This window comes from Lepidochelys kempii, chromosome 10 (assembly GCF_965140285.1).
Source record: "Lepidochelys kempii isolate rLepKem1 chromosome 10, rLepKem1.hap1, whole genome shotgun sequence".
NCBI lineage: Eukaryota > Metazoa > Chordata > Testudines > Cheloniidae > Lepidochelys > Lepidochelys kempii.
In genome coordinates this window covers 50,241,435-50,267,606 of record NC_136389.1, presented here as the reverse complement: position 1 = coordinate 50,267,606, position 26,172 = coordinate 50,241,435, and the positions used below count along the sequence as shown (strand labels likewise).

Below are 26,172 nucleotides of genomic sequence, written 5' to 3'. Positions count from 1 at the left end.
TTGGTTCCCCTGCATGTTCATTTCCAGATATTCTATCTAATGTCTGAGTTATTTTTAAAGATGTAAAATTTGTGTGTAGAAAGTATAATGTCTGATGCTAGCTGGACTCTACTGAAACACATTGTTTTAGTGATAATTTTGGGCTGTGAACAAGCACTAAAGGTTTAAATCAGATAGGTGTGGGAGGTCCATTGGAGGGATCTCTTCTACCAGATCTTATGATGCGCATCAAAGTGGAGTTCCTCTCCACTTTGCATACTTGAGCAAGTCCAAAGGGGATGAGTGAGTGGGCAGTTATACCTGGGTGAGATACAGGGGAGTGGACAGTGAAAGGGAATGGTGGGGGAGGTTTTTTTTTTCCATGTTCAAAATTTCAGGTGATTAAAATCTAGAAAATGTTGTGTGTTTTAAAATTTAACATGGATAAAAGACACTGACCCAGATTCTCCATTTAAAACAGCATAAAATGAATGCAAAGTGGGTGTAAATTGTTACTGTGATGTTGTACCCCATAATGCTTTATGGAAATATGCTTCTGAAAGTAAATATGACATAACTGGAATATGTTTTATTCTAGATATGCCATGTAACATCTTTGCAAAGGTTATGATCTACTGGATATATTCATCCTATTTTTTCATCCTACACTAGTCAGGAAGACTCAATTTAATCATGGATTTCTACAAAAAGTGCATTCTTGTTGGTTGTTATACTCTTAATACATATTCTTCACAAATCAGAGATAGATGTAGGTTTCATTTTTAGAAGGTACACATTATTCATTTTTAAAATGATTTATTTTGAAACCTTTTCAGATTAGTTTTATAGCTATATCAGAAAATGAATGACTGGTTATTTCATTTACTAAAGGTAACTGAAGCAGCTATTTATGAAGTCATTGGGAGGTGAACTATCTCCAATTCAACAGGTTAATCACTAATATTTGGAGGATTTTCTTGCCATGCTGTATTAGGAGGATAACATCAGCAGACAGACATTTAAATTGTTTTATTTAACTAAAACAACAACGTATGTATTCTGGATTTCTCTCTTCAACAGCAAACATAGAATATTTTAACAAAACAAGCATATGAATTTTTGAATTTAGTTAAACATTCAAGTTTTTAAAAATCAGGTTTGTTTTTGTTAAAACTGTTTTTAACTAAAATAGTTAAATGAAATATATTTTTTTTAAAAAACCCCAAAATTAAATAAACTATGTCAGCCAGGTCAACACAAGAAACTTAAAATATTGGCTTCTGCAGCTAACTCAGTCATCTTCACCTTCATTTTTCTGTTTGTTCTTAATCTGGAAAAGACAAAACAAATTTTCCTGCTTTTTCAGGTCCCAAAGGATTTCTCAATTTGGAATGAATTAGTCCGAAGGAAGAAAATAGTCTTTCTACACTGGCAGAAGAAGCTACTGCTGTTAAAAGTGAGATTACCACTTCAATTGTCTCTGAATCCAAGTGCTTAAGTGACTTCCACCAGTTCACTGGTGTAACTTTCTTTAAAACATCATCAGCAAACAGATATTTCTTGACTGGTTCACCCTTAGCTCTGAAGTTTATTATAGTCGGCATTATGGAGGGATGATTGCTGGATGTCCATGTCATAGCCAACTCCTCTTCTTCAGCAGTTAAGGTTTGACCCTGGTACTGAGTATTGTGACTATTTGGAAGAAAATGAGCTGGAGATAGTGCTTATCCCATTCGTTTTTTTAATGCTTGTAATTTAAGTCTGTCATTGCATATTTCTCTTTTTAAGATCTCACTCTGTTCCTTCAAAATTTCAACAGCGTCAGCAATAAAACAGCTATTTCCCTGCATTTTGTTCAAGGCTACAGAAATAGGCTTAAGGATACTCAGTATGTGTTCAACATTTCCCTTAAGCCCAATTTTGAGAACTTTGGCTGTGACAGTGACATCTATTTTTTCACAATTTTGTTCACAAATTGTCATCAGATTAGGCCTGTTCTTGATATAGTGCTCAAAACAGTCCACCACTGAGTTCCATCGCACATCTTGTGGGAGAGTTAGCTTGGTTCCTCCCACTTTTTTCAGAGCAGTTGCTGCAAAGTGGTTGTTACAGCAGTATTTTTCAATTTCAACAATATTAGCCTTTACTTCTGGAATACTGAAGTCTTTGGCTAGGAGGTGCATCAAATGAGCACTGCAACCATATGTTATTAGCTTGGGACTCTCTTCACTCTTTTCTAAATAACTTCTCATCTTGGATACATTTTTAGCATTGTCTGTGACTAAGCTGCATACTATATATTTGAATTCTTTTTCACCGTTTTTTGTTTTACTGCTACTTCTTGTAAGTATTCTGCTGTGTGTTCATTTCCTGATGTATCAATTGTTTCTGTAAGGAAGACATTCCCTTCTTCTGTTGTCACACAAGCACATACAACAGGATCATTGTGGACATTGCCATCAAGACTCAGGTTAACAATTTTACCCTCTAGAGCTTTTGCACATTGCTCAGTTCTCTTTCACACACTTTATCCAGCAATTTGCCTGTGACATCTGCTCTGTTAGGTGGACTATATCCTGGTCTTAATGACTGAATCATGTTAATGAAGTGTGGGTTCTCAATCATATGGAAAGGAGAGTTTGTTGCGTAAACAAACCAGGCAATTTTTTCATCAATTACCTCTTTTTGTAATCTGCTGGTTCTTATCACAAATTTATCTATGGTTGTTTCTGGATGATGGAGATTTTTTTTTCTTTTTGCTACAGGTGATATATTGTGGCTATGTGACATACATGATGTGACTGAAACACTATCATTGGCAGATAACTCTGAAACTATAGAAAATGATGGTGATCTTGAAGGTGGATAGTCTTCAGAATCCTGTATGTTGAGGATGGATTCTCCTAAACAAAACAAGTCAATGCAGTTATTTAATTATTATTACCATACTGCTCATTTAGTATTACTCATTGCATTCACTGACACTCAGAACTACTTTAAAGGTGAAATTGTAAAAGAAAGATCTGCCTATTTCAGTTATTTATTTTTTTATCACAACTGCATTTAAAATGGCAGTACCATAGAGTAACAACTATACTTTTTGCTCAAACATGAGAATTCAAGAATAGTCCAGAAGGAAAAGAGGCAGTCCTTAAGAAAGAAGTATGAAATAAAAAAGTTTACCAACCTGAAGATCCTGCATGTTCAGACATGTTCCTTTCATCATCTTCAACACAGCTTCCTCCCGAGAAGGAACACTTCTCATGATGTTGTCTCATTCGGGCAACCATGCCTTCCATTTCTTTGTTGCACTGTTTGCATTTTGCATGCATGCCTGTCTTACCCATAGGTAGAGGAACGTCATTAAAATATTCCCAAACTGGGTCTCTTTTACAGCCTGCAGCCATTACAGGTTTTCCCTTCTAGTGAGAGAATGGTATGGTAGATCTCAAATCAATGAAGGCTACACTCAGAAAGACCGCAAGACTTCTGGAATATGCTGCTCAAACAGTTTCACTTTTGTTTCTACTGCCTGTCCTGCCCTTCTTACATTTACTTCCAGATTTCTTCTCCTTGTCCAGATCTATTCCACCCTCAACAATCTTCTGTTCACTGAACTTTTTGAAACTTTGCACTTTTAGAGAGACGTAAGGGATTGACTCTGTGTACACAAATTTGCAGAGGGACAATAGGGTTGAGGTCTGTTATTTCTCACCTCTCTATATTATTTATTTATTTAAAAATGTTTTTGCTGTTAAGAAGCATGTTATCTCTGGAGACTCAAATCCACAGTTTGAGAACTGCAAAACTAAGCATTTCTGATGGTTGTCTTCTAGACTGAACACTGAGTCCCACTGGTAAAATAGATTAACTTAATAATCTATACAGAAGCCCCTGGAACTCCATAAGATTGGGGTTCCTAATCTATGAACTATTGGAACTCATTTAAAAAACTTTTTTTAAACATTACATGAATATATTGTCTCATGCTATAGAATTAGAATTTATAATCCCTATTCCATGATGAGATATCTTTGAGCTAAAATGTATCGTAATTAAAACTCTCTTTAGATAGGTTTTTTCCTCAAAAAGCATTTTATCAAAAAATTCCGATTTAAATAAAAAAAATCAGATTTTTTTTTTATTTTTTAAAAAGAAATAATTGATTTTTATCCACCGTGATTTGTAGCATGGGCTAAGATGTGGCATGTGAAATTTCGGGGGATTGCTTAGGGTGTACAGACTCTGAACATTAGGTTTATAATGGAAAGAAAACTTTAATTGTAATACGATCATACTATACATGGAGCAGGTACTGCTGATCAACAATAGCAGGTAGTTTTACACCAACAGGCTGATGACTCTCGAGAGTTATTCCAGCAGATTCTGGCCTTACGATAGGCTGACCTCGGAAAGTTCAGCATGATACAAAAGCCAAAACTTTGTCTCTGTGGCTAGCACTTGTGCTGTGAAACCCGTGAGAAAGATTTCATACAGGAGTTCATGCAAATGAGCTGGCTACCTCCTGCACTCTGCTAGTTCCAATTCTCAGGATTGTCTCTCTCCAATGGGAGCTGTGCAGTCTGTAGGAGTCACTAGACCTTAGCTTTGGAATGACTTCCCAGTGTGACCTTCGGTAGAGAGATGGACTGGTTCTGCCTTCCAGGTAATCTTAGGGTCGGATGACCTTTTTCTTCATTGCCCTGGCTGACCTCTGAAACTGCCAAACAGGGAGTCTTGCTTAGTGCTTTTAATCCTTAAATATCATTTCTTTGTTGACTGAAGTCGAGTCGGCCAGGGAAGGAAATGTTACTCATCCTGTGCAGTAACTGTAGTTTTTCGGGATGTGTCCCCCTATAGGTGCACCACTTGAGGTGCATACATGTCTCTTGAGCCCTTAATTGGAGATTTCTAGCTATCAGTGCTCATTTGGCCTGTGCACGCACCCTATGCCTTCTCGCGGCAGACATATAGGCGTTCGTGGGCGAACTGCCCTTTGTTTCTTCTCTACTCAGTCATTTCCTAGGGAACAACTGAAGTAGAGGATAAGGAGGGCAGGTGGTAGAGCACCCATCTCAAAGAACTACAGTTACTGCACAGGATAACATTTCTTCCTTCTTCGAGTAGTGTCTTTATAGGTACTCCACTTCAGGTGACTCCCAAGCAGTATTCCTAGGAGGAGGAGGGAGCTTCAGAACAAGATCCACAGCTGAAGATGGCTCTGCTGTACTAAGTACTGCATCAGATCTAATGGCACAGAGCAGGGAGTAATGCTTTGAAAATGTATGGACTGAAGACCAGATAGTAGCTCTACATATCTCAGATACTTGGCCATTCTTCAAAAATGCAGCACATGCCACTTGTGATCTGGTTGAATGCATGTTGAAATTGATAAAGTTATATTTGGCAAGGACTGCGTGATAGTTTGCAATCTCAACCTGCAGGGTTGTGGATGCCTAATGCTTTTGTCCAAAGAGATCTAGTCGCTTTTGGTCCTTGTCATGGGGGTAGTTCTCAAAAAGTGCTGCTTATACCGTTCATTCAGAGCCATCCACCACAAGGGAGTTAGGAGAGGGAGGGGAAAATAAAAAGTCAGAGTCCATATGGGGCACGTAGTACTTCTTGTCTGCCCTTTTGCGCATTGGTGGAATAGTGGCCGGTGTGTGCCATACTGTCTTAAGTGGATCTGGAGAGCCTCATTAATAGGCAGCGCCACTCTGGAGAGTGTTGCTGACTGCAAAATATCTGGTGGCCTGTGCTGATGATCTTTGACCTCCTCCAGAGGGATCTGTAGAGTGTTAGCCACCCTTCTAATGAGGTCCTGGAATTGTCTGTACTCGTCGGTGACAGAAGGAGTGGGAGGCATGACTGCCAATGATGATGAAATGGGAGTTTCAGGGGTGAATTCCTCATCTGATCTAGCCTCCAGCTCCTCAAACATCTCCTCCTGCTGTGAAAGAATAGAGGGAGGATGCGAAACCCCAGTCTCCCTAAAGTGATGGTACCGGTGGTCTGCTGAATTCCTGCTTTTAGGTTGCCCAGGGGTCCCAATATGGCCACTTTGTGGGGGGAGGGGTCTATAAGGGAGCAGGGGTGCATACAGAGTTGGTCCTTGACAAGCCTCGAAGTTCTCCCTGCACGAAAGATTCCGAAAGGGGTATGTAGGAGAACCCCTAACAGAAATTGAGGAAAGTGACAGGGAGCCCTCTTCTTCTTTTTCCACATCCTCCCATTGTAGTTGGAGGGGCAGTCAACGAGAATGTAAGAGAGTCCTGTGCCACAGAGTGGCCACTTAGAGACCGAGGTCTCAGTACCATGAACTGCTCTGTACCTGACAGCAAGGGGGACTCTGGTTCATCCAAGATAGAGCAATCCTTGAGTATCTGAACTCCTGCAGTACAAGAAAGAACCCTGGTACACACACTGTAGCTGAGGTTGCCAGGACTGGAACAAATGGTACCAGTACCGACGAGCGTACCACAGGCTTTGTCAAGCGCCAATGCTTTCTCTGTACTGAGGGTACCACTTGTACAGACATCCCCGGCTGAGCTGCTTGCATCAGTACCGATGGTTGGGTTCATGGTTGACCGAGATGCTTCAGTGCTGATGACGGGGCCGAGCTCGATGGTACCTTGTGTTTACTCTCCTTACTAGCAGAGGGCATGGGCATCCTATTGGAGTTGTGCTTCCTCTCCTTGGAGCTTCGGGTCTTTATGGGCCTGCTGGTACTGGCGGAAGAGTCTGTGGCCTCAACGGTGCCCTGGAAGACTAGGGATGTAAATATTGTTTAAAAAGTTAACCATTTAAAGGATTAAAATATGTCGTTAAATTAAGCGGTTGGGGCCAATCCTGCCAGCTGGCATGGCTGGGGTGCCTCATGCCAGGGCTGGCATAGGGCTGCTGGGGCCAGCCTGCCCACGGTTAACCGTTAAGACTAATGCTTACCGGTTAACCTTTTACATCCCTATCGGAGACCAAGAACCTTGATGGGGACCTGGTCTTTTTTGGAGCTGGCTCCTTAGATATAGTCTGTGTTCCTCTTTTCGGTAGTCTTCCTAGAGTGCTCCAAAGGCTTTCCTTTCTTAGGAGAAGCATACCCTAAGGTTGATGGGCTGCTAGATCTGTCAGGGATAGATGTGGGGCGAGTGTCATCTCCTGACCTGGCTCAGAGGGTGTTTGCAGGTTCCATAGCCAACAGTTTGAGCTTTAATTCCCTGTTCTTCTGAGCCCTGGACTTAAGGGTTAAACAAAAGATGCACTCTAGGAGATGCGGGACTCACTCCCCCAGGCAATGGACTCACTTGGAGTGTCTGTGGTTCACTGCTATAGCCTCCTGGCAAGAGAGGCAATGTTTGAAGCCTGGCAAGCCAGACATAGCCTGTCAGGAGGATAAGTCTCCCAAAGCAAAAGAGAGGGAAATCAGTCCTTCCATCTAAACTAACAACTACACTAACAACAACCCTAACTAACTAACTTTGATAGAAAAAGGGGATAAAGCGAAAGACTAAGAATGCTCTAGGTGAACATACTAGTGTTTCATCTTGGGCCAAGGCGGTAGAAAAGGAACAGAAAGTGGTTTGCCTGGGCACCCCTATATAACCTTGGTGTCCACCACAAGGAGGCATACAGCGCACATGAGGCTGATCAGACACTGCTAGCTAGAAATCTCTGATCACTGGCTCAAGAGGTGCATGTGCACCTGAAGTGGAGCATCCATAGGGATACTACTCAAAGAAGAACCTGCTCCCACATTAGCATATCAGGGGACTCACCCAGCATACTCAGTAAGGCCTTCAATGTCATTCCCTTAAGTCTGTTTATTATACAGCAAGAAGTCTAAGCTTCTACTGTTGTGAAGGGGGCTAAATGTAAAATTCTTAATGCAGCATTTAGCAGCTGTTAGAGAGGTACTTCCCCTTGGAACTGAAATTTGTGCCTGCAGCTGTACAGATAAAGTATTCCTAAAGCTTATTTTCTATTGGATCAAGTTCTAAGATGGAGAATAACGTAGTTGCTGACCTCACATGGGAAATTTCTGCCAATATCAACAGTTATTTTCCAGTTCACAGCTGTTTTGTAGCAGTGATAATTTTGGAATTCTGGGAGTGTATTCAAAAGAATATGTCTGTGTGCAGTATATCATTGCACAATTTAACTTGCAAGCTATTTTTAAATAAATGCCCCGTTTCTTAAGTCTTAATCTCCCCACTCCTCCAGAGTCATAAAGGATCCCATCACAGAAGAATTAGTGTACTTCTCTAGTGGAGGAAATGTTAGGAACTAGAGCGGGGGGGGGGAGGCGGTAAATCTTATACACCAGTGGTTCTCAAAGCCAGTCTGCCGCTTGTTCAGGGAAAGCCCCTGGCACACGGGACCAGTTTGTTCACCTGCCGCGTAGGCAGATTCAGCTGATCGCGGCTCCCACTGGTCGCGGTTCGCCACTCCAGGCCAATGGGAGCTGCTGGAAGTGGCGGCCAGTACTGCGCCACTTCCCGCAGCCCCCATTGGCCTGGAGCGAGGAACCACGGCTAGTGGGAGCCGCGATCGGCCGAACCTGCGGACACGGCAGGTAAACAAACCGGTCCGGTGCGCCAGGGGCTTTCCCTAAACAAGCGGCGGACCGGCTTTGAGAACCACTGTTCTACACTACAGAAATACAAGGTCTGCGTGGGCTCTTCAGGTGGCTGAGAGAAATCATGCTGTAGGTGCTGGGCAGGGACACAGCCTGCGGATCCACTGCTTGTAAGATTCTCTGTTCCTTGAGAGTAAAGGGAAAGGGGAAGCAGAGGGAGATGCTAGGGCCATCAATGTTATTCCAGCCCTTAAGTTGGAGTAGTGGCTTCAAATCGGCTCTACTCCTGCTCCCTGGCCTCCAAGGAGTTCTCTCCCACTTGGAATTCCCTAATGTACAGCTGAATTACTTGTTCTGGCAACTGGAGGCAGGATTTAGGCTGCAGGTACAACTTGATAAATGATCTTTTAGGTATTTAAATTTGCATGATGATTGCTCAGAAGAACCACTGATGCTCAGTTGATCAGCTCATATGTGTCAAGAATAATTTTCTCTGAAACTGCTGTAAGAGAACAAAGCTTATTTTAATACTCTTCTATTTGCAGCCCATCCCATGACTGATGTTACTGAAAATAAGCCTAAATTACGAAATATTTTTCCTTTGCCACCAGGATATTAGTGCCCTAGTCCTTCTCATAGATAGCTCACCTATCTTGTGTAAAGTACACACAAAGCTGCACAATCACCTCATAAAATCTTTGAAAGGAAACAACTAGCTCTTCAGAAGAAATGCAGTAAAAACAAAAAGAAGAAAACTTTGTCTATTTACCTACAGGTACCATCTGTGGTGTTACACAAACTCCTTTTCGCTATTGTTAATCGGCACTCAGCTACTTCCATTAGAGGCATAAGAGTTAGAGGTCACTCACTTGCAAAGACTCGACTAGAGACTAATGTGTCTGAGTTTATTGTACAGGTTCAAAAACGGGGTCTGTGTTTGTTTAACACCGACTGCCTTTAATAACCAACTGGGAGTCCTAAGAATCCACTAAAGAAATCATGCCATAAACCAAACTGCAACAGAGTTTCAAAAAGCTACTACTGTTGAATTCTTTCAAAATGTAATGCACCATATTGAAAGCCTTACCAACAGGCAAGTTAAGTAAGGCCAATCAATCAATCAACCAATCAATCAATAAATAAGCTGATTTGTTGCCACCTACCTGCTATAAAAAAATGAAACAAACATTTCAGTCTAATTGCAGGTTGAACATCCCCTCTATTTCTTATCATGGAGAGGATCAAAAGAGTAGAAAACCTACTATTAGGGCTCAAACTTTGTTTGGGGGAGGGCAGTGCTTTGATCAGCCAATATGACATCACCTCTCCTTCCCTGGATTGTAGAATCCTTCCTTCATGAACTCTTCACTTTGGGGCTCTTTGCATGTTTTCTGAGTGAGTGTGGCTGAATGAAGTCAGGAGTGAGCTACTCTCTGTAGCATCATCCTATTTCAAATCTGTCAGCATTATTATCTTATGCAGATTTTTGCTCCACAACTGCCATCCCCTTGTGGGGGAAGAGGCCATCTCAGGTGCAGACGAGGAACCAACTGGAGTATCGCTCATAAGGGAATGCTAATTATAACAGCTTTTGGGACACTCCTGGATTGAGATGGCCATGCCCTCTGCTCATACCAAGGAGTGGGAGCTTGTGGCCTTTCCTGGCTTTCATGTGGAAAGGCATAATTTAACCCTAGATGTCTAGATGAAGACTTTTAAAACTTCGCTTTGTAGGTCAATGAGCTCCCCAGAAACTCCTTGCCTTTAAAATTTTATTTTTGTTGCCCAATTAGTTATTCTGCAACAGACTCTATAGTTACTCATAACACTCAAGTCACTAAAATACTCCTCTTTCCCTTCATATCAAAGTATAGTATACCTTCTTTCATCAATTAGCATTTCTTAATTTTAATGATAAATCTTAGGTTTTTCAGTGATATAAAATGGAAGACTAATCAGCTGAAAACTATTCATCACCCAAAATATAACCTAAAACTGAACACAGTGTATGCTACCTCAGAGCAATTTTTGCAACTATTTGTAATGAAATGATTGATCAATTTTACCTGAGGTTAATGTTAACTTATTCTAATCTCCCAACCCATTAATAGTGCGAAACAAATCCTATGATGAAGCTTATTTAGCTGGATACAATTCTTTCACAATTTAGTACTACTATGGAGCAGGGAATCAATCAGAAATATATGTTAAAAGAAATCAGATGTAGAAGTGGTTCAAAAACACAAGCATTATTTTTTCATAAAGAAAACTGCACATTTTGCAACTACACCACAGGACATAACTGTGAAAAAAAAACAAAACACTCTGTCTGCTGTGTTTGGCTTGTAGAAAACTAATGTGGAACTGAAGGAACTCTTGGAAATGTTTACTTTTGATTTTGCCTGTATTACAGATAATTTGTACATGAACAGGCCACTGGCTCCTGTTGGTTTTAACTGTCAGTTATAATCACTTTAAGCCTAAATGTTTACAATAAAAAAGTAAAAGACCTTATTCATACCAGTTGTGGGCTTTAAAGTGAAAAAAATGTATATGCGATGAGGGAAAATAAAATATGACCTTTTGTATATGCTGCTTTGAGTGATTTTGTTCAACCTAGTAAAACAGTGAATCTCTTATATGTACGAGGTTTTCAAAAATCTTTTGATTCTGTTTCAAATGTTGAGAAGTCTAACAACAAACTCAATGGTAACTGTCAAGCAACGGATTAAAGTTTTAAAAAGCACATGGGCAGAATATACAATTATGCCATAGCTATTTTAGGTTTGAAGTCAGTAACTACAGCAATGAAACACCAGAAAATAAGGGTTCTGCAAACAAGCACAGCCTCTTTGAGGAATAGTTATTTGTGCATGTCATTCGCATCTTTTCTTTCCTACTCACTTAAATTACAACACCCACAATTTTCACAACAATGGTATCAGTCATGAATCTCAAATTTTGACAATTGAACATTGTACACCCTACACCACTAGTTAAAATTAAAGTTCTTAATAAAACTGTTGCTGAACTTCAGAAATGAAAATGCAAGTAACTATGTGTCAGTTCCCATACAAAGGGCCAGATTTAGATTTTCTTCCTCACACTGAAGAGCCCCTTTTTCTACAAGTAGTCCCATACTTTTATTTTGCTTGTTTTCGCTCTCTGGTTTTGGCCTTGTACCATTCTCTTTGAATGACCCGTTTAAAGGAGGTTCATACCTTATATGGGTTTGGAAGAGTGGTTATTAGAATATAATCATTAAGGGCAAACCTCTTAGCTATCATTAGCATGAAAAAACAGGTGAGTATTTGAATTGCAGCAACAGCTCCTAAGATGGTGGGTGGTTTTTGTTTTTTTTAATTTAAGAAAAGCCAGGGAGCCTGCACTACTGTTATGAAAATCTGGTACCCATTAGAGTTCAAGCTCTGCCATAAGGGATCCATGAATGGCCACAGAATTTGGGTTACTGGGAGAGAAGCTTATAAAAATAATAAATACTAATGTAAAAATATTAATTATGTTAATACAGCATATTGCTTATACTAATCTCATGATAGCTCATTTACAGGTTAATTACTGTATCTCTTGAAACAAATTATTTGTCAATACTGAGAAATTTAGCTACAGCACGATTATAGGAATTATTATTAGAGCATATACCATTTATATAACAATACTATTGATATTGCTCTGTAACACAAACAGTATAAAAGAACAATTTCTGCAAGCTTTTATTTATGAGAGAAAATTGTTTATATTTAAAAATATGAACTGATGTAAAAAGCAGTCATGAGTCTGTGAGGGATACATTTTAATGCTTGTATACACACACACGGTTAATAACAGTAGTCAAATGAAGAAATAACTTTCAAAAAAGTTTGAGGACAAAACCTGTCTTTTCATGTTAGGATTTACAGCTCAACAACTCTGTAAAAATTAGGAGGTAAAAATAAATAAGTAAGCACAGAAAACTTTTATGCTTGCTATAATTAATATAATAAAGCTAGGCCTCACCTTCATTGTATGGTATGTACAGTCATGAACGCTTTTAGTTTCTTCCCTTCTAAGTAAGCATTTGTTACTTGCATGTAGTTTAGAGTACTTCTTGAATCTGCTCTGTCTTGGCAATGGAAAGCAGGACAATCAGTACTCTAGCAAACTGCTTACATCCTATTTTGCCATTCAGCAGCCAAAACAGGCATTATCTTAATTACTGTAATAAAACAGAAAAACCAGCCTACTTCCCTTTTATTTCTGTGATCTGACATTTGCTATTTTCCTGGACAAAAACCCTGTATATTTCTGCATACCGCTGTTCTAGTTTGTAATTCACAGTCTAGATTCATTAAGGATTACATGCTGCCCAGTTCTGTTTTGAGATAAGATTCAGTAGCAACAACACAGCTTCTGTATTGATGTCACACTCCATTTCCACATTACATTAGCAAGGGAGCTTGTAAATAGTTCTCACATCAAGCAATGACAAATATACTCTGTAAACTGATGCTCCAAGAAGCTTGATGATTTGAGAGGGGTTTATTTGCAATATTCTCGTTGTGCAGAACCAAGTTTTATCATTGAGTCTGTGTTATTGTTAGTTTATTTTACAGTCCTTAACGAGAACAAGATTTGGATACAACTAGCCCTTATGATGTACTACATCTGAAGAATTTCCTTCCTCCCCTTTGCATCAGTTATACAGTTCTTCATTCAGGGCTCATAGAAAATTACGTCTTTGGCTCGTTGATTTTTCATGTATTTTTAACACGGGTCTTGATCTTGCAAGTCCTTATGCAGTGCATGGCATGGTACGGTGAGTTGTTACATTTCAGTATGAATGTAAGCAGAGGCTACTGATGGTGACAAGTGAGCTTAAGCGTTAGCCATAGTCTTCTGCACAGAGCTTCAGCTAAACTTCTTGTGTATTCAGTCTTATTCACACATACTCAGGTTAAAAAAAGGGGTAGGGAACATGTGAAGAATGGGCACATCTGAAGAGAAATAGACATAAGCATGATCCTCGACGTGTTGATGAAGAACTTGACTCCATGTTTTCCTTCTTAAGCCTCACTCCTGCTACTAGGAAGAAATACGTTGAGGCAGCACAGCAATGTTGTTATCAATGGAGGATCAGGTTTCCCTGTGTTCCCTGCCCTTTTCATCATTTTCTGTCTTGTATTCACATGCACAACATGTCACAGTGCAGTGCAGGATTCAAGGCCTGAAAATACACCTTTACTCCTACAATCACAATGAGTATTGGGAAGCAGGGCCACCATCAGTGAACACTGTTAAACCCTCCAAACCCCACTGAAGACAAAGGAAGCTTCAGGTGCTTAGCACTTAGTGCTTAGTGCTTAGCACTTTTATTTACACACCTAAATACGGATTTAGGTGCCTAACTTTAGGCACCTAGGCTTAAAATTTCATCCAGTATATATAAAATATTGTATTTTATAATTATAATTACTATATTGATTAACTATTGAAAAGATTGATCAATAGTTGCTTTTCAACTTCCAAGAATAAGATAAACTGAGCACGATTTTTCCAAACACAATGCATAGAGCATCTTAAGATCATATAGCATCAATGCACAATGTCTGATTTACCAAGAAAACAAAACTGCTGTATTTTATTTAGGAATGTTCAATACAGCAGGGGGGAAAAGAAACTATTGCTTTAAAATCTGGGATGGAGATAGGAGTATGAAAAAGAAACATATGTCCAAAAGGCAGCTCATAACGACAACCCATATTTACATTCCGAGACCCCGCCTGGCCTCAGACACTGGTACACGATATACACAATTGAATCTGGAGCTTCCTTGGTAATTTAAGTATTTTAAAGGGTACCTCAACCGGAAGAGACTTTGCTGGCACCCTGTGGACTACTGCAAACCTTCCTGAAATACCATTCGGCTACTTGATGAGTGGACTGATGACAGCATTTTGCCCTAAAAAAAGTTACTCCTACCTTTCTCTTCCAACATGCACAATTTTCTCCTGAGAGCGTAAGGAAAAGCTGATTTTAGTTATTTTATCATCAAGTGGGGTGTATTTATACCTGCCTACTGTATTTTCCACTCCATGCATCTGATGAAGTGGGTTTTAGCCCACAAAAGCTTATGCCCAAATAAATTTGTTAGTCTCTAAGGTGCCACAAGGACTCCTCGTTGTTTTTGCTGATACAGACTAACATGGCTACCACTCTACAATAGTAACAAAGTATGCAAGGTCTTGGAAAAAATTTTGAAGGAAAAAGTAGTTAAGGACATTGAAGTCAATGGTAATTGGGACAAAATCCAACATGGTTTTACAAAAGGTAGATCGTGCCAAACCAACCTGATCTCCTTCTTTGAGAAGGTAACAGATTTTTTAGACAAAGGAAATGCAGTGGATCTAATTTATCTCGATTTCAGTAAGGCATCTGATACGGTTCCACATGGGATACTATTAGCTAAATTGGAAAAGATGGGGATCAACATGAAAATTGAAAGGTGGATAAAGAACTGGTTAAAGGGGAGACTACAACGGTTCACACTGAAAGGTAAACTGTCATGCTGGAAGGAGGTTACTAGTGGAGTTCCTCAGGGATCGGTTTTGGGACCAATCTTATTTAATCTTTTTATTACTGACCTTGGCACAAAAAGTGGGAATGTGCTAATAAAGTTTGCAGATGACACAAAGCTGGGAGGCATTGCCAATACAGAGAAGGACCGGGATATCATACAGGAAGATCTGAATGACCTTGTAAACTGGAGTAATAGTAATAGTATGAAATGTAATAGTGAAGAGTGCAAGTTCATGCATTTAGGGATTAATAACAAGAATTTTGGTTACAAGCTGCGGACGTATTACTTGGAAGTAACAGAGGAGGAGAAGGACCTCGGAGTATTGGTTGATCACAGGATGACTATGAGCCGCCAATGTGATATGGCTGTGAAAAAGCTAATGTGGTCTTGGGATGAATCAGGCGAGGTATTTCCAGTAGAGATAAGGAGGTGTTAGTACAGTTACATAAGGCACTGGAGAGACCTCACCTGGAATATTGTGTGCAGTTCTGGTCTCCCATGTTTAAGAAGGATGAATTCAAACTGGAACAGGTACATAGAAGGGCGACTAGGATGATCCAAGGAATGGAAAGCCTGTCTTATGAAACAAGTCTCAAAGAGCTTGGCTTGTTTAGCCTAACCAAAAGAAGGCTGAGGGGAGATATGATTGCTCTCTATAAATATATCAGAGGGATAAATACCATGGAGGGAGAGGAATTATTTAAGCTCAGTACCAGTGTGGACACAAGAACTAATGGATATAAACTGGCCATTAGGAAGTTTAGACTTGAAATTAGACAAAGGTTTCTAACCATCAGAGGAGTGAAGTTCTGGAACAGCCTTCCAAGGAGAGCAGTAGGGGCAAAAAACATATCTGGCTTCAAGACTAAGCTTGATAAATTTATGGAGGGGATGGTATGATGGGATAGCCTAATTTTGGCAATTAATTGATCTTTGACTATTAGTGGTAAATATGCCCAATGGCCTGTGATGGGATGTTAGATGGGGTGGGATCTGAGTTAGTACAGAGAATTCTTTCCTGGGTGTCTGGCTGGTGAGTCTTGGCCACATGCTCAGGGTTTAGCTGATTGCCATATTTGGGGTTGGGAAGGAATTTTCCTCCAGGGCAGATTGGCAGAGGCCCTGGAGTTTTTTCACCTTCCTCTGCAGCGTGGGGCACGGGACGCCTGCTGGAGGACTCTCTGCACCTTGAAGTCTGTAAACCACGATTTAAGGACTTCAATAGCTCAGACATAGGTTAGGGGTTTGTTACAGGAGTGAGTGGGTGAGATTCTATGGCCTGCGTTGTGCAGGAGGTCAGACTAGATGATCATAATGGTCCCTTCTGTCCTTAAAGTCTATGATTCTAATACTCTATTATATTGTATTTAGGTTCTTATACTGCAAAATAACACCATACACAAGTATATATTGGCACAATGTGCAAACCAATCTAAAATGACTCCAATATTGATAATATATATATAAAATAAATATTCAAGTATTATGTACCATATATTAAAAGTATAATAAAATTTTTTAAAACCCTGAATTTGTACTAATGGTTACTACTATGAATGCTATAGTTATAGCTGTATAAGGTTGCATAATAATGGTCACGATAAAAACCTGCTTGGATATAGTCAAAACTTTCTGGAAAAAAATTCATATTAACCTGAACCTTTCCATGACTGATCTCATTACGAATACTGTATACTATTATGTTGGTTTTAGTCCACACAGTATGTTATGGCTCAAAATTAGCATGTGATTTCAATAATCCTTGTTCACATGATTATTCTGTATCATATTTAGCACTGCTACTTGAATGTGAGAAATTTTAAATACAAAGATCTCATATAAAGGTTAAGCATTTTTTGCATTTGTATACAGTGACAGGTCAAGTGACCCATGATCTGATACAGGATCAAAGCTCCATGGTCCTGAAGTACCCAACTGACCTCTGCCAGAGACTCTTCCTGCAGCAGGGAAAGGCTCCTGCTGCAGGGAAGCAATGGGACACTACACAGCAAAAAACAGCAGTGTAGATGAGGAGGCATGGCTTGGGTGAGTAAAGAGCTGTATAGGGTATGTACTCGGGTACATATCCACACCCTTCAGCATGTCTGTATTATATTTGCCCAAGCCTTGCCTCACTGTTTACACTGTTATTTATACCCTTATACAGGGGCTACTTGTCTATGTACTCTACACACCATCGAAAAAACATGCAGTGTAGAGTAGATGTACCTATGGTATGACATGAGGACAGCGACGGTCTCTCAGGTAGGAAGTTCCCAACCCATTCCCATTGATTTCTTTGGTGTAAGACAGGGGTTCTCAACCTTTTTGTTTCTGCAGCCCCCCTAACATGCTATAAAAGCTCCATGGCCCACATGTGCCACAACTGTTTTTCTGCATGTAAAAGCCAGCCTGGTAGCAAGCAGGGGTAGCAAGCAGGGCAATTGCCCAGGGCCCCACGCCACACGGGGCCTTGTGAAGCTAAGCTGCTTAGGCGTCAGCTTGAGGCCCAGTTGGCAGGGCTTGAGACACTGGGGCTTTGGCTTTCTGCCCTGGCCCTCAGTGAGTCTTGCCCTGCTTGGCAGATCGCCTGAAACCTGCTCGCAGACCCCCAAGGGCCCTCGGACCCCTGGTTGAGAACTGCTGGTGTAAGAGATCAAGCCATAGTACCTAATTATCAGAAAAAAGACACACATTTGAGACGATTATTAATATTTTCAACAGCTGATCTTTTATACATATCACAGGATGTTTTGGAAACTATGATATCTCATCTACTTGATGTTCTGGACCTGCTACAAGGTACATATTTTCCTGAAAGAGGTATTTGCATAGCTTCCCACTATTCTAAGATACAATATTTTCTAATATTTTTTGGGAAGGATATGCCTGCTTTAGAAATTCCAAATAGTATGTCACTTACTCTTGTGGCTAGAGTAATTTTTTTGCTAAGAGAAGGGTGATTCTTTAATATCTATTTGACTTTTGGCAATATTGTGTTGAAAGTGCAAAATGACAACTTGGCAGCCCACAGGAAGAGACTAGAAGACAAATTTCATTAAGTCTCGATGGTCTTTATGGAATAATATTTGCAGTTACAGCCCTTTTTCTTGGTCCTCGGACTCCTACTTATCAGAAATTACAGCCACCTAGAGCTTTGTTCCATATTTTGTGTTTTACTGACTCATGTTTGTTTTTCATGACTAATGTTACCTTTCCCTTTCAGGAATTAAGTTCCCCCTGCATCAATGTTGTTTTTTTTTCTCTTCTTCCTTATCTACGTTTGCATGCTATGGTTAACTTTTCCCCATGTTATTAACAAAATAATTGCATAACATTAGTTAACAAGAATGTTTTAAAAATATTATACAATGATAAAGGAAAACAAGTATTTGCTCCTTTCATCGCTCCCTTATAAAAATTTAAGTGTAACCTAAAATCTAGCTTATTTATTATGTGGCTATTTATTTTACAAGTAAAATTCATTATTCAAATGATCCTGTCCATGTACGATCCTGAACCTTTAAAATCCCTACTGTCCTGCAGGATGAATTCCACTGAATGAGTACCTACAAAAAAAAAAAAATCACTTCCTTCTTGCAATTGGAATTTTAAAGTACAAAGACTGAATTAGACCATACAAGAAATAAATTACTTAACAGTTGAGTTTAGCTTCTAAGAAAACATATATTGAAATCCTCAGGACTGATTACTTAAAATGACTAGTGATGAAACATTTTCTATGATGATGAGTAAAGGAGACAAAGTTTGTAATTCGGATAAATTACTTACTATTAGGATGGTTGCAGATAACTGAATATAGTTGTACAGCCAAAATGTGGACACAGTGAACTTTTGATACCAGCATCTTTACCAACCCTGGTTAAACTAAAAACAGTTCTACTCTAGAACTTCACCTAGACTGTTCAGTTCCACATGAGAAGGATATACTTGTGGCCACAAAGGTTGCTGCTTTTCAGATGCTTAAAGAAAAGGTGAAAGAGCAAATCAGAAATGATAATAGCAAGCACACTTACCTTCCATTGACAGCAAAACAGAGCTGACACATTCCATGTAACACTGCTGTAGCATTTTGCAGAAAAGTAGCTATTTTTGAATTGTCATCAACAGGACCTTGGACGGAGAGGAAACAGCAGCATAATTTGTCTATCAATCCTATATTCACCACATAACTAGAAGTGGAGGGAAAAAACATTGCATTAAGATATGGCACCCTGCCAGTTTCAATGAATTTTTTTTTTAGTATTATCATTATCAATGTCAACTTGAATAAAAAACAGGTTTTGAATTCACAAATATACAAATATAAAAGGTAAAATAAAGTAGCTCAAACTGCAATAATCTTAGATTTGGCCCTCTATAGCTATAGAAGTTTTTGTTAAGAGATCTGTCTATCTTAGGGTAATTTCTGTTATATTTTACAAGTAAGATGAATGAATATGTTTATTTTACAATACTCTTAGAAGGACAGTGGAATTTTGCCATAGTTAAATGATTTATAATAATCTCTATATTTTTGCAGTAGTATGATTTTTTTTTAACATGAAGAGAAAAAGTTCCCAGAACACAACAACACAAGAATGAGATGATGTTATCCAGATGCAATCTTATTACAACATAAACCAGCAATGACTACTGTATATACTCTTTTTTTTAATAGGCAACAATTAACTGACTAACAAATAACAATTAGATAACAGCTTTCTACGGTTAGATGATTTTTTTTATTGTGGTAGCTAAAACTCTGGTCTAGGCCCTGATCATCTCATATCTCATCATTTCTGGCTGCAGCTGCTGCCATCTTGCCTCCTTCAACTCCATTCAAAGTGCTGCTCCCCAGATCATCTCTCCAGATATATCACCCCACTTTTAAACCCCCTCCCCAAGAGCTGCAGGGCTAGAAATCAGACTTTTTTCCAAAGTTCACACAGCTGACAGACAGCTACTGGAAACAATATAAGTAATTATGAATAAAAATTAATTGTGTACAAAATAGGAATCTCATTGCAGTATTAAAAGACCATTTAAAATCTTATTAAAAAAAGACTGAAGATTTTTAGTTACACTTGACTGTTCAGGTAAGTTTGTGAAAAGTTGTAAGTATTAGATGTCTTGTAGATTTCTGATCTAAGCAATTGACGTTCACCATACAGGTCATAAACATGCTCTCCAACATTGGCAGGCAAATACCAAGAAGATAGCTAGGGAGTTAGATGTTTAAAATGCTGAGTGCTGTCTATCTCTGAGCAGCAGGAGGGGAAGGAGATGAACAGGAGATGAATTGAAGTTAATAATGACAAACGATTATCAAAGGTACACATTTTCTGGTCAATGTTATTCTTCCTTTTTCTCCAAGGAAATCTCTATGTTCTTATTGGCACTCCAAGTATCCCTCCATCTCCCCTTTAGTTTACTGCCCAACCTTGATGCAACGTGCTGTAAGCTATAATAGTTCTGACAGAGAAGAAATGGAGGAAACTCTTTCCAGTCTATCTGTGCCATTCCTTAATGGGATTTGGGGGCAACAAGAGAGACATAAAGCACTCTCCCCCCACAGGAACTAAGCATACAGCTGAGTAGAGTTACAAAGCTTTGCTTTCCCTCCCCTTTTCCTTTTAGTTAGAAATTTTTGCCATGGTAGAGTAGTTCCAGTATCTCTGCTCAGCCTAGCTGCTCTCGTGGTACACAGACTGCGTTGCAGTTAGTTGATGCTGCTTATGCAGTGCACATTAACTTTTCCCATAGAGTTGCAAATATTTTCACTGAAACTTTTTTTCAGTCAAACATCTTACTTTAAATATCTCCAAAAGGAAACATGATAAAGTGGCGAGGAGGTGAAAGACTCTTAATAATATTAATTTATCTGTTTGTGGCTAATTTAAAAACCCACTCCTCTCCTTTTTCCTAATTGCACTATTACTCTGTCACCATGCCTTTCATTCCCCTGTTAGAATCAGATCCCTTAAAGTGCCCCAGGTGAAGGGCCTAGTCTGATTCTCATGTATCTTCTTAGCTCTGGGGTATGCCTGTGCTTGGCCCTGTCCGTTTCAGATGTCAGTGCAGTACAAAATATCAATAAGCAGACCTCCCACCCTCTCATTCAGATATGGGGAGAATACAACATCCTGAAATTTCACACTCTTTGAAAACCTGTTTGGGAAGGGGGAGGGGCTACATGCAAACAATAAAGTTTTAGAGGTCACTGGTATCTATGACAACTGTTTGTTTTGCCTTCCTCCTACAGCTGTCCTCTTAGATTTTTATCAGTCAACATTATACCAGGCTTAAAAAAAAAGTTTTAAAATGCACTAATTATAAAATGTAAGTACAAGGGGTTTAAGACTAAAAAAAGTATTTACTTTGCTCTCTTATGTTATCTTTGCCATGTCTTTGTAAGTATTCAACTCCTGTAGTGGCATAAAAACAATCTTGATAATTTTTATATATTTAGGACATTACCTCATTTGCAAAACTAGTTCATAAACCAGCATTTTGCAAGAGAAATGTCAATTTCCTACCCTAGTTAAGACACTAAACTAGTGAACGATAAAGAATGAGAATGACATAGAAATGGCAGGTGGTGGGATTCTGGATTTAGTGAAGTAGATACTTTCTGATGGTTAATTGCTAAAAATAGAAAGCCAAAGATTTAGGATAAGAAAAAAGCGGAGCAGCTGGATTAACCCTTTGAATGCTACATATATCATGTATATTCACTGTCCATGAGGTTTCTGGGGTGCCTACCCTACTTGTGGAAAACTTTAATAGTATAGTCTAATAGTATATCTATGGTTTAAGGAGGCAGCATTGCTCAATGGATAGGACACAGGACAAGGAGCAAGAAAAAAACTTGGTAAAGTTCATATAAAACAGGAAGACCTTAAAGAAACTATGGCCAGCTGAGAGTCTGTCTGGCTTCAAGTGAAAGAAAACAGGTAGACTAGAAACTTGCTACACGTAACTTCTCAAATAACTAATCTGTAGAAAATAACAAACCCAAAAAGAGTTGTAAAAAGAAAAATAATAATGAGATATTTCAAGTACCTAGGAAACACTAAATGAAGTGATACATTCAAGAACAAAGTACCTGAGTGATTTAGTCTATAAAGTCTTTGAACAGAACCAACAAAAGTAAAAACTAGTACAGACTGTGTATAATCAACCTGTGGAATTCAGTGTCACAGAAGGTCATTGAGTTAAACACTGTGGTTGGATTTTATAAAGGGCTGGATAATTACATAAGTATTAACATCGTTTGTAGCTATGTAGGCTAACATAACGACAATCAATTCTCATCCTTCAGGGTGAGAAAAGATCTGCACGAGTCAGAAGAGAATTTTCCCCCTTATGTTAAGCATTGCACAAGTAAGTAGGCGTATTTTTTATTTCTATGGCTTCCTTTGCATCCTGAGGGATTAACTATTGCAGGAGATAAGATTTCTGATTAAACAGATCAATGGCCTGATTTGACATCACAAATTCTATGTTCCTAAAATGTAAAAGGAAAGAAAGCAAGCAATTACTCACTTCATTCTGAGAAACAGAAAGAACAAAATCACCGATGTAAAGATGAGAAAACATCGTATGCCTTTGATAGTGATATATGACATTATGACTGAACTGAAATTAAAAACGGGGTCATTCTATATAATCTATAGTGTGTGTGTATGCGCATTTATGTAACAAACAAACTATGTTAAAAAACATTATTAAGGTTTCAAAAACTTTAAAATGCCAGAATCCCCCAGGTCTGGCTTTTGTCCCCTTTGCTTTCCATTCAGGCAGCTTTCTCCTCTCCTCCTGCCCATCAGTAGAGGGGGCTTTAAGAGAACAGGCGAGACAGGCTCTCCTACTCTTTGTTCTGGTGCCCAGCTCTGGCACAGCCCCAGCAGCCTAGAGCGGCAACTACAGGGAACGTCCTGCTCAGTCCCCTGTTGCCTCAGGCTGGGGCATGCCTAGTGCAGACAGAATGTTCAGAGAATTAAGCTGCAAAGTTCTAGTAAGCTGCTATAGAGCATGGGCAAGCTACAGTTTTTAAAGGTTGCCCACCTGCCAAATTTCAAGTCACTGCACCAAAGGAAGGGGGCACCAGAACTTCCCAAAGAAAAGGTTGCCAGAATATTTTAACATGGTCAAAACAACATATTTTCCCCATACCACTTTCTTGGAAATGGCTGAACCATTTGGGCTGAAATTTTCCAGAACAATTCAGCATGTGACAGATACCTGGTATGGAAAATTTCAACCCAAATGGTTCAAGTATGGCACAGTTATAAGCAATTTAAAGCAGGGTCTTATATTGGGATGTGTCAGGCAACCTTAATAATAATAGACGGTGATACCAACCATCCTAAAATATGGTTTGTGTGGGTATATATTTATACCTATCTCCCCCCACACAAATATGTATGTGTAAATATGTACATATTTGTGTTTTAGCACATGGAATTATGAGAAAAAAGAGAAATGATTACTGAAATTAAATAGGATAAAACAACTGAGGGCAAGGAAATAAAAAGCAAAAGGAAAGTGCAGAAAGATAAATTATTGTCGACCCAAATGTTGTGTGTGCCACTAAATATACTCAGTGGAGATGAACAAGGAAGTGCAAAGAGTAATTAAGGGTAAGAAAGAGTTATATTATGAAATATCATATATAAAATGCAAAGTATAGAGAAAGTCTGCACGAACACACATTAAAGTAAAGTGTACTAAAACTGAAAAAATATTGAAGAGGAGAATGAAAACAAAATTGCATATGAAGAGTTTAAGATAAATCACAATTTTTTCAAGTGCATAAGGAACAAGAGGTCAGTGGTGGAGACAGGCAGGCTGTGAGATGAAAAAGGTAATTTATTATCTAAAGAGGTAGGCCTTAATGAAAAATTAAATGTATCCTTTGCCTCATGAGCTCACAAAAAAGGTTAAAAGACAGATGCTCAGAACAAATTCCCCAAGGGAGAAAAAAATATAAGAAGAAATCAGGGTCTCGGCAGAAGAAGAGACCATGAAATTAGAAGATCTGTAGACTGTTAAAATCTAGGCCCACACAGGGTCTATTCCAAAAGAGAAAGAGATAGGATACCCATTAGCAAATTGATCTGAAACCTCTATGGAAACATAAGAGGTACTGGACTTGGAGGAGACTAATGTAACACTATGATCTGAGAAGAGATTTATGAAGATCTAGAAAAGTACAGACCCGAGGGGGACATAATGAAACCAGTAACCAGGGACTACCTAGCGAGACATCAAGAATGTTATGGTTTAATTGAGGCTAGTCAATAATCAGCCTGGATTTTCAAAAAGATGATCACACCTGGCATACCTCATAGAGTTGAAAAAGTAAAATGGAATTAAATAATGTCCTTAGCTTACTCCAATGCTATCTAATTATTAAGGGTCCAACCCTATCTGTCCTTGACTCCCACTGAAAACAGTGAGAATTGAGAGTGCTTGCCACCTGGCAGGAATGGGTTCTAAAACAGCTTTTTATATAGTAACATACCAAAGGCTAATCCTGTTAAAGTTCACTAAGGGAGTGTCCTGAGTAAGTAAAGAATTCCTTAGATATCAAAGAGAAGAAATTAGGAATAATGACTACCCAAGATGGAAGGAGGTGAGTAGTTGAGTGCAACAAGGATTAATATTAGGACTAATTAGAACACTTTATTTAATGACTTAGAAGAACGAACATATAGCATTGTGATGAAACTTGCTAATAATACTAAGAAAGAATGTGTGAATCAACAAAAAGAAGAAGGGCAGGATAGTTCAGAATAACATGGATAGACTCTGCGTGTGGATGAATCAGGAACTTTTGAAAGTAAATGTAGATAAATACGAAGTAATGACAGTAAGAACAAAAAGTTCAATGAAGAACAATGTATTGTACCTGTAACGATTGTATAGTCAGTATTAAAAGAGATAAATATGGGACTTCAGTGCTTTTGCCCAGTAAAAGAAAGGCAAATCATACTGTATATTAAAAAACAAAAGCAACACTATTGATCTCTAAGTCTCCTGTTGTCTTATCTGTGTCTGTTTTTATACTGTAAACTCTTATAGCTAGGGACTGTGTTTATGTTGTGTTTTGTATACTGTTGGGAATCAAAAAATATTATATAAAAATAATGTAAGGATCCGTGTACAGAGTTGCTAACTATGGACTAGAGGACTTTTTACTGTGCAAAATTCTGGTCACCTTTATTTAAGAAAAAATGACACAAAGAACAGTCAATCAAATAATACAAGGATTCCCACTGACATAAAGGAAACATGTATATGCAAAGGCAGAATTCTGGCAGTGTTAATCCAACACAGTTAAACAAACCAGTGGACTGATCCTGTGAGGTGCTTTAAGCCTACATGATTAAAAAAAAAAAAAAAAAAAAGAAGAAAGAAGAAGAAAAAAGAAGACATTTCAGACATCACTGAGAGACACAAATTTCTACAGGGAATAAAAGACAAATGCTCAAGTGTATAATGTAAATTACTAGCAAATACTAGGAATAATTCATACATGAAAGAAAGCTATGGAAAGTCCTACCATTTACTTTCTTTCTGTACTGTAGCGAGTACTTAACATATAGAAACAATAATCAAGAACAGCAATTAAGAGCAAATAGTAGCATTTTTCAAAAAGAGATTTATCATAATTTGGAGAATATTTTATATTCTCCATGAAAACCTGTTCTGACTTTCTGTACATTAGTTGTCTTTATTCTATGTTTATTGACAGTGATATTATTGCAGTAAATTTTACTTACTCCTGTGTCAATAAGGAGATATTTTGTGGTTGGGGAACTTCTCCACATCAGAAGAGAAAGTTGGACAATCACAGGGCCAAATTTTTCACTTAGATAAAGGCACAAATCTCTATGGACTTCAGTGTACATGTATATTTGAGGTCAGAATTTGTCCCATAGTTTTCTGAAAGAGCATTTTTGCTTGAAAACATATATATAGCCTTTGAGTGGTCTTCTGAACCATACATAGGTGCTAGTCTTATTGAGTTAGGGTT

General features: G+C 38.7%; 1 protein-coding gene across 6 annotated transcripts in view; it reads right to left on the bottom strand.

Moving 5' to 3' along the window:
- SCAPER (S-phase cyclin A associated protein in the ER) overlaps positions 1–26,172 on the bottom strand; it is a 345,099-nt gene that overhangs the window by 38,829 nt on the left and 280,098 nt on the right. For all 6 annotated transcript variants that reach the window (XM_073303508.2, XM_073303509.2, XM_073303513.2 and 3 more), the window contains one exon: positions 19,166–19,321. In XM_073303508.2, the coding sequence (XP_073159609.1) occupies positions 19,166–19,321 (156 nt within the window). The remainder of the gene's footprint in view (positions 1–19,165; positions 19,322–26,172) is intronic.